The 9,341-nt window shown below is 48.5% G+C and overlaps 1 protein-coding gene across 2 annotated transcripts in view; it reads left to right on the top strand.

Annotated features, from left to right (window-relative positions):
- The window catches only part of MDGA1 (MAM domain containing glycosylphosphatidylinositol anchor 1), a 137,436-nt gene extending 128,908 nt beyond the window's left edge, over positions 1–8,528 (top strand). For both annotated transcript variants that reach the window (XM_033053755.2, XM_033053756.1), the window contains 3 exons: positions 5,200–5,330; positions 6,254–6,362; positions 7,418–8,528. In XM_033053755.2, coding sequence (XP_032909646.1) covers positions 5,200–5,330; positions 6,254–6,362; positions 7,418–7,509 — 332 coding nt within the window. In that variant the 3' untranslated portion in view covers positions 7,510–8,528. The remainder of the gene's footprint in view (positions 1–5,199; positions 5,331–6,253; positions 6,363–7,417) is intronic.
- Positions 8,529–9,341: the final 813 nt, after the last annotated feature.

A 9,341-nucleotide genomic window follows, 5' to 3' on the forward strand; every position in this document is an offset into this window, starting at 1 on the left:
TGAGTGTCCCACAGCAATCAGCTGGAAGCACAGGCTGAATGTTCTCCTTGCCCCAGTGCAGATACCTTGTGAGTAAAGGTTGGATCATGGTGCTTCCCAAACTCTGACCAGGATGAGCTCTCTGAACCCTTCTGCTCTGAAGTTAATGAAGAGTTGGCTGCAGAAACAGGTCTGTGTAGTGACCCTATGACTGGACAGAGGGGACCCTGCACACCAAGCTGAGAACAGGGAAAGACATGTAGAAATAAAGTTCTCTGTAGTCAGGAGTGGAAAGAAGCCCAGAGGCTTTAATTGTCTTACTGCTCATATGTTAATGTGTGAAGCATCCTGAGAGACTGTGAATGAGTAAATACATCCTGCCATGGTACAAAGACAACTTACATTCCTAGAAATTATGAGTCAGTACCACTTGGTATTATTTCTGCATCTCTGTCTGTGCTACAATTATTTTTCCATCCTCTGCTCTCTAGCTCTCAGAGCAATAACTTTCCCCCCAGCTCTGTAACCAGCCTGATGCTGACTGCTATTCATTAACATCCATTTAAATGAGAGAGGGAGAGAGACCTGTGTTTGTTGTGGAGATTATAAACAGTAATAGATTCTTTCTGGAGACTGTCGTTTGCTCCTGGTATTTGCCTCCACTAAGCTTCGGGCTTTTAGTTTTTGATCAGTGGCATAAACATTAAACACTCACAGATGTCCTCAGAGCCTGTGTTAGAAATGTAAGAGCTCTTTTCTCCCTGGATTGGTTTTAGCCCTCGTTTTTGGTCTATGAGTGACTCTGCTAAGCTGTGCAAGATCTAAGTCCTCTCCGCACTATGCATCTCCTTTTAGCTGCTGGATATCTCTTGCAATCATTCAGCTTCTTATCTCAACTGTCTTGCCTGCACTGGAAATGCCATGGGAATTTCCATGGGAGCTTTCAGCCCTGAATTCCCAGTTGGGTGCCAAATCTAAACTGTAGCTGCAGCCAGGAATTCTCATCAATAGCTGATCTCCTGAGATTGCCCTGTACTGGAGCAAGGATCTTATAGGAGTGCAGCAGGCAGTTGCAGAGAGACCAGGCTGCATGCCAGCTCCTGGCTGTGGATCCCAACAGCCTTCCCTACCCATCCCACAGAGCTCTGCTGCACTTGGCATGGCACCCCATGTCTCAGTGCGTGGTGTTATCCTCCCTTTGCTTCCTGACTACTCCAGCTGCCTGCTTTCCATCTGAACCCTGTAAACTGAGCTGTTCCTTGGCCTTTTCCCCACCCCATCACCCTGCATTAACTCCCCAAGAGAATTCTTGAGGAAACCTCCTCCTTCTCTGCCATCCCACACCAGCTGTGCTGATGGCTCTGCCTGTACAGGCTCTGTCCCCCTCCCACTGCTGCCTGTGCTGGTTCTGCTGGAGCTATACTGCAATTCAATGTGACAGTGAAGTCCCTGTCCTGTGGAAACTGAGTGAAGACCTTTTTCTGTTGTGAGAAGGTAACATTTAAAGGCATCCCTTGGGTTACCCTATCTTGCAGCCCAGCTGGTCTTTTGTGTGAGTGCCACTCTTTTGAAATGCCAGCTTTGGTCTTCAAGGCAGCAGCAGAAGGTACAGCTGGCTCTGCCTATAATTAATTCCTCATCACTCATCACTTGCCTTTTCTCCCTTTTGATTGGGGAGAAGGAATAATACAGATTACAAGACAAATGCAAAGATTGCCTTGTATGGGAAGAGGTAATAACAGGATTGCTGGTGTCCTGGGATCTCCCTTTTGTTTGTCTGTCTCCGGTCAGCTGGAGAGATACAGCAGCAGATAGATGGTCTGCCTTTTTGTGTGCCTCACCTGCAGATGCCCTTAGAAAATGCCAGGCAGAGGAGATAGGGAAGGGGCAGCAAGGAGAGAAACAGGTAACAAAACTGTCCAGCTGGCTTTGGACTATGGTAGAGGAAACCAGGCATGATTGCAGTGCGAAACCAGGCAAAAACAGTGACTGCTGCAACTGGCACTGGAGACCACCCCAGATGGGTCTTTCTCATCTCTAGTGATGAGGAGTTGTACAGCAGGTCACACTTTGATTCTTCTTCAGTTTGTAACCTCTGGAAAGGAAGATGACTTGGAGATTCCCACAGTCCAAGTCTGCAGTATTTTATGGCTCTGCCTAGAGTGCAGATCTGGAGGTTCATTTACAGATACCTCCATCACAGGCTATGTGCCCTTAACTTGACTGGCAACTGGTGGCAGACTGACGTGGTAGAAGGGAGTAAAGTAGAAGAGCTGTAAAACTTTAACATCTACAACACTGTGGACTCGTTCAGGTGGGATAGAGGTTTCATCACTGTTTCAAGTCTAGGAGCCTCTTCCATGCCCCCCAGAAGCAGATTCCCAGTGACAGTGTTACTGGGAAATGGAGGTATTGCAGTTCCTTCCCAGCCTCTGTAACTTAGCAGGGATTTCAGGTAGGGCTGTGAGAGCTGGCTGCCCTTCACAACTCTGACTGATTTCTAAGATAGCCATGGGCATGCTATTCCTCTGTTTTGACCTTCAGTTTTCCATGTGTGGTAGGAGTAGTGAAACACTGCATGTTGTGAGTAGATAAGGGAGCTTCCTTTCCAATTGTAAACAATTTGAAGAATGCCTGCTCGTATTCAGTATTGTTGAATTAGGGAGTTCGGGGGCCAAAAGGTTGTTTTTCCTGATGCTGCAAGGACATGGAGCTGTCAGCCAGGATGTGCTCAGCTTGGTTTGGGTTTAGGCCAGGCATTCACATTCGTGCTTTGGAGGCACTAATTTGCATTCCAGATGCTTCTCTGGGTTTCTTTCTATCTCGCCTTTGCTTTTTTCCTAGGGCATCAAAGTTCGTTTGCTGCGTGATTTGTCCCAGTGCTGACTACTCAGCCAGGCTATTGTGCAGCAAATCCTAGATACAAGTCCCCAAATGAGGATAGAATAGACAATGGTTGTTTTTAATCCTTGCTTGCTAGCAGCTTCATATTAATTCTTCATTTGCTCTCAATCCCTCACCTCACCGGCTCTGGTGTCTGTAATTAGCTGCTCTGAACACACTCCTGTTGACATTGATCTATGGGGTTATGTAGTTCCTGCATGAGCTGTCAGTTTGGACAAGGTGCTCCTTGAGAACTAGGTATCCTTAGAGAGACTTTCCTTCATAGGGAGCTGCTGAGGGCAGGGAAGATGCCAAGAGATCAGCAGCTCAGTGCTGGTTTTGCCAGAGACTCCTATAGTGACTTCTCTTATCTGTGGCACTGTGTTTCCAGGAGGGAAGTGTCACTGGCTTGGATCCCTCAAGGTTGTGCAGTGCCAGCTGGTCGAGAGAGAGAGAGAGAAACAAGCTATTTTTCTCCTTGTCCTGGGTTGTGGTGTGCATCCCAAACTTAGTACCACTAGGGAAGAGGATTGGATATGCTGTCTACGTCCTGTCAGGCCTTCATCTAGTTTTCTCAGCTGGCCTTACAGCTAATGCTTCTGAATATTTCCAGACAGTAATGTGTTTTCTAGCCTCATTTCACTAAATTGTATACATATTTCATTTTTTTAACCTTTTCTTGTAAGTCATTTACTAATAATCTAAACATTTCATCATCTTTATTATGCTCTGAACTCCCTGTGATGTATCTCTCAGTTTCTGACAGCCAGGCACTTGATGAGAGTATTTCCAGGACCCTGTCCTTCACACAGTGCCCTGAAGGTGGATGTGCCAAAAATAAAGGATTTGGGGGTATCATGTAGGAGGCAGGTTATACAGGAAAGTCTGTTCCCCTATCTCGTCCCCGACCTCTTTCTGCTGCTTTTCCAAAGGGCATATCCATGTGGGAATGCAGCATCCCAAGTGCAGACAGACTACAGATGGATAAGTAAGGGCTACTATTTCTTCCATACTCTCAGGTGTAATATATCTGTGTATGGAGACCAGAAACACTGATGAGCAACAGCATGGCTAGAATTGCAATTGATTGATTTCTTGAGAAAAAAAAGTGTTTCGGGTCAACCCTGACTGAATGTTTAATTTATTTTTTTTTCACTGAAGTGAAAAAGGAAAAGAAGTAATCTGAGGGCATACTAACAAAATGCTGCAGGAAGACAAACTGAGATGGGTTTGTGTGTGGGTGGAGGGTAGGAAGCTGTGACACTGTTTTCAAAGTGAGAACTGGAAATGCTTTGAGATTTGTTGGCTTTGGTTTTGGTTTAATGACAGACAGAACCTTTTGGGAATTGCTTTTTTTAAAAGAACTTGAAGTTGGCGTTGATTCACAGATCTTTGTGAACCTCTGAAAACGTTGGGATGGTACCAGGTGGTGTGGAACAGGCAGCGTTGTCTGGTGCTTCAAAGAACAGCTGCTCACTCCAAGGCTGCTCCCAGGGCAAGAGGTGAAGGAGGACACTGGTCGTGTTTCCACAGCTGATGGCCAGGGCCAGAGCAGGGAGAGCCCTGCTAGCTGCATTGCATATTTCAGGTGTCAGTGGTGAACGGAGGTAGACAAATACGTGTTCTGGGCTCCCCATTTCAAATGGAATGTAGGGAAGTTGGTGGGGTCCAGCAGAAGGGCATCAGGATGGTCAAGGGCCAGGAGCTGAAGTCCTTAGGAAGAGAAGTCAAAGGAGCTGGACTTGCTCAGTCTGGCAAAGAGAAGGTTGCTATCAGCTGTTGTCTCCCAGCTGTTTCAAGGGCAAATTCAAAGATAATGGAACCAAAATCTTTTCACAGTATTAAATTCTATGATAAGAATGTGTCCAAAAGTGGGAGTGCTGCAATTCATACTGGACAGTAGGAAAACTTGGTTTCCTCGGGGAAGTTCAAGACTTGGCTAGGCAGAACCATGCTGCCCTCATGTAGAGCAGGAGGCAGCTCCAAGCAGGAGATTGGATGGGATGCCTCTGGATACTAGCATTTCTGCCACCCCATTCTCATGCCACTTCAGCCATGCACACTACTTCTTCCTCATCCTGCCCCTCTTTGTCCGGGTCTGTGCTTCCCTGGGAAAGGCCAGGTGGATGAAACATTGCCAGTGGCACTTATCCATGAGCAGAGGAGAAAGCTGGCTCCCTTCAGAGATGACCACTGGGGCTCTGCAGGCTGTCTCTGGGCCAGCTGGGGCTTACAGCCGTGGTTCGAGGCTGAGCCCAGAGCTGTGCCAGGAGCCAGCCTGGCAGGCAGGCTTGGCTGCCTGCCCCAGCATGCCAGAGGCCTGTTTCTCTCTTACAGGCTCCTTGAACCTGCTAGTTCGTGTGCGGAACAAGCGAGCCATCGACACCCAGGTCTGGTCCCTCAGTGGGAATCGGGGCAACATGTGGCAGCAAGCACATGTGCCCATCAACCCACCTGGGCCCTTCCAGGTAAGCCAAGCCCACAGTCAAGGAGCCACCTGCCCTATCCATGTGCCGGGAATGTAGATTTCCTGGCAGACATCTTCCTCTGTAGCACAGGGCCAGTGGGGCACAAGGGAGGGCACTGGGAGCTCTCAACCCTACGGGTCACTGGGGCAAGGCAAAGGCTTGGTGGATGCACAGAAGTCAAATCCTCTCCTCCCTGAGATTTTAATGTGCAAGCCTCAGTTTGGCACTATAAATTTCCTGATTATTGCTAGTCTGGAAACTACTTGTCAGGGAGCTCCTTTTGGATATGTCTGTGTGACAGACAGGTGCCTTGGTGCTGAGCAGCCAGGGGATGCTGACCTGTTGGTGTAAAGTGACTGAGTGCTAGAGATTTCTTCTAGCATGTGCTGCAGAACCCGCTGTGCCCCTTGCTTGGGACTCCAGGAGTGTTTGTGACTAAGCACTCTGCATGTGCTTATAGAGTTGTTCATGTGTACCCACGCAGTGGGCTGCTTTTATGGCTAAGGTTTCTACCCCACAGGCTACTTTGCTGTTGTAGGGTTGTTTGTGAGAGCTGCTCTGTACAGGCTGGCTAAGTTGTGGCACTGTGGCAAAATGCCCAGTGTGCTTTTGGATACTTCAAAATAGTAAATAAGAATGTAGCTACTCTTTAAAGTTCTGTTTGGTATTGGTTGGCTCCATAGAGCAGGACACGTAATAAAGCAGAGCTCAGATGCTCAGCACAAAGAGGTAGGTCCCATAAACAGTGGGATCTGGCTTTCCAGATCCTATGAATATTGGAGAAACACAAAGGAAATAATTCTCCTAGGGGCTTGATAAGATCGGCTCTGTGTCCTGCTTGTCTCTGCAAAGCCCTGCAGTGCAGGAAGGGCTCTCCACACCTGCAGCCTCACACTGGGCTCTCTCCCGTGCTCTGCTTGTAGATCATCTTTGAAGGTGTCCGGGGCACGAGCTACGAGGGGGACATTGCCATCGATGACGTCACTCTGAAAAAGGGAGACTGCCCAAGGAAGCCAATTGGACCAAATAAGGGTGAGACTGTGTCTGCCTCAGAGGCAAACAAGTTGGTGGGAGTGCATTCACAAATGCACGTTCTAGGGATGCACAGCAGATTTCAGAGCACACTGACGTGTTGGTGGCACTCAACAGGAGGGTTGATCCATCCAGCAGAAGTCACCAGAGGGGCTGTCAGACTCATGGGGTTGTTCTATACAGTCGGGAGTTCACAAGAGTCAAAGGAGCAACCAGGAGGTGTCATCCATAATAAGAAAAGGACTTCTGCAATTCCTGGAAACTCTAGTTATGAAAGCTTTGAAAAAGGCCTCTGTAGTGTTAAGTCAGTCCTATTCCAAGAAAAAAAAAATTACTCTTTGGGGCAAGGAACAAGGGGGCCCTGTGCTTCCTTCCATTGCCATCTGAGGAGAGAGGCACAGGCAGGCTAAATCCCACCAGCCCCTTTGCAGTCCACCCGCATAAACTGGTGCCAGCACTACAATAGTGGAGACAACTCCACTCTCACTAGGGTGCAGTGTGGGTTGAAGCCACAGCGAGGTGTGTGTAAGCAGTACATAGGGAATCACTGGCGTGCTGTCTGCCTCAGTCCTGCCTGTGCCCTCAGGTGGGTCAGACAGCAGATGCTCAGGGTATGCAAACCAGAGCCACACAGGCACTAGAGAGCAAGGTTCAGTTTGGTGTATTTATTTTTGAATCAAGAAAGCCTTCAGAGTAAGAGTCACTTCTAGCAATTTTCTTAACTCCAGAGATGAAGAGGGATGCAAAAGTCAGAACACTCTAAAAGTTTCAAAATTTTAGGTGCAGTTAAAAGTTTCTTTTAGCCTAGGATGTAACCATAGCACAATGAGGGTCTTTTGTTTGACTCAGGTTGAAAGTTCTGGGGCAGAAAGGAGGACTGGGTTGCAAAAGTGTCCAAGAGTCAACCTTTTTTCCAAAGTTAGTTTTGGGGAACCTTGAGATCAGGGAACTCTCTGTGCTTCAGGGTGGGAGAAGACATGGATGTGTGCTGACCTGTTTGATGAGGTCTGTATCTGTCCCATCACTAATTCTCTTTCTCCCTTCTCGGCTGGCAGCTGTTGCTCTTCCAGGAAGCGGTGTCCCAGCCCTGCACAGCCCTTGGCTTTGTGGCCCATTGACTTTCTTCCTTTACGTGCTGCTCAGATGATGGCAAGCGAGCGCTCCTGTCTTCGGACCAAGACATTCCTGCTCCTTTCCTACTCAGCCACCTCTGCTCCTCTTCCTCCCTTCCTCACTGGCACACCAAAGTGTCCATATGTTACCAAAGACTGACAGGCATGACCATGCAAAGGGATCTGGTTCAGAACTGGAGCACTCCTTGAGAAAGTCATAATGTCTAGAACAAAACTTAAAAATAAAGACAAAACTTTTTTTAAAAAGCACGTGCACGAGAGAGAGTGTGAGAGAGAGAGAGAGGAAGGAAAGAAACACACACAGAGAAAAGAAGGAATGAAACACAAAAAATAGGAATGAAGAAATGTGAAGAGCAAATGAAGGAAGAAAAAAAACACCCCCATGTTTCCTTGGGAATGTCAGACAGGGCTTCCTCAGGGAAATGGGAACTTGTTTTAAACAAACAAACAAAAATATATTAAAGCACAAATTTCTACCAGAACAGTTACCTTCTTTGCTGCAGAGCCCACAGCTTAGTGGATGATTTCCTGCAGCACTCCCCTTGTTTCCTCATGCTTTCCTGCTGGCTGGGGCAGCAGCCACCCCGCGTGCCGGCGGCCGGAGCGCCTTGCCTCGCACCGCATGTGCTTCAGTGTCTCCATCCATCCACATCTTCCAGGCTCTCATGTACTTAACTGCCCCCAGTGTGGTTTGCTTTGGCCTTTCCCCACTGCTCTGTGCTTCTCATCCCCCAGCCTGAAGAAGATGGAGCAAGGAAGGGACCGATGACACGGAGCACGCTGAGTGGTGAAGTCCTGGCTGGATCCAGCTGCAGCACTGGCCTCCAAGAGCCTCTGTCTGTCTCTCAGCACTCTTGCTGGATAGGGAGCAGGTCTGAGCTGCAGACAGAAAAGTCTGGTCTCTATGGGGCTGAGGGATGGGATGTGATGAGATGGGACTGGAAGGGTGGAGCAGTTGCACATTGGCTTCCCCCTGTGAATATTGGGATGACTACACCTCAGCCCTAAACACAGGATTGCTTCTCTGCCTTTATTCTGTTACCTATTTATTTTGGTTTGTATTCCATTACTTCCTCCACCTCAAGTTCTCTGGATGATGGGAAAAATCATGTTCTTCAGCCAGACACCAAGTCCTGTGTTCATGACCCAGCCCCTGGGCTGGCACTTCAGGCAGCTCCAATGCTGCCCTCTCCCCTCCCGAGGCCTTTCTGCATTCACTGCAGTGTGGGCGAAAGGTGGCAACAGCATCACTGCTCAGGTTGCTGAATTTGGGTGAACAGGGACTCAGTTTCCACTGCCAAGGCAGCAGGCAGAGGAGCTGAAAGGCAGAACAGGCAGGAAGGTGCTCCAAGAAGGATGCAAGCAGGAAGTTGGCCCGAAAGAGGGGTTTGTGCTGAATTGTGGCCCTGTTTGCCCCTGAGGAACAAGGGAACAGGGATGGAGAAAATTCACCTTTTTCTTGATGGTATCACGAGTGGGTAAAGCTATTGTTTGTCTCTGCTGCAGACCTGTAGCAGGTCTGACCTAACCTCCTCAAGGTGGAGGCACATGCTGCTCCAGAGGAACCCCCAGGAGAAGGATTTGCCCTGCCCCAGTTGAACGGGAGCTGTGACAGCCTTGTTGCATCTGGAAGCAGCTCTGGGCATGACTTACCTCCCTGCACAGGGCAGAGTTAGTCCCACAAGGCTGTGAATTGGGGCTTACTAGCCCACACTGTCAATTAATTAAGTGTGACTCTTCCTGCTAAGGGACACCCCATCCAAAATCCCTGTCTGGAGCACCACAGTTAAGATAGCTGTCTCACTGAACACCCAGTACCCATGGCTGCTTACCCATTTCTTATTAA

This window comes from Catharus ustulatus, chromosome 3, assembly GCF_009819885.2.
Source record: "Catharus ustulatus isolate bCatUst1 chromosome 3, bCatUst1.pri.v2, whole genome shotgun sequence".
In the NCBI taxonomy this organism is placed as follows: Eukaryota; Metazoa; Chordata; class Aves; order Passeriformes; family Turdidae; genus Catharus; species Catharus ustulatus.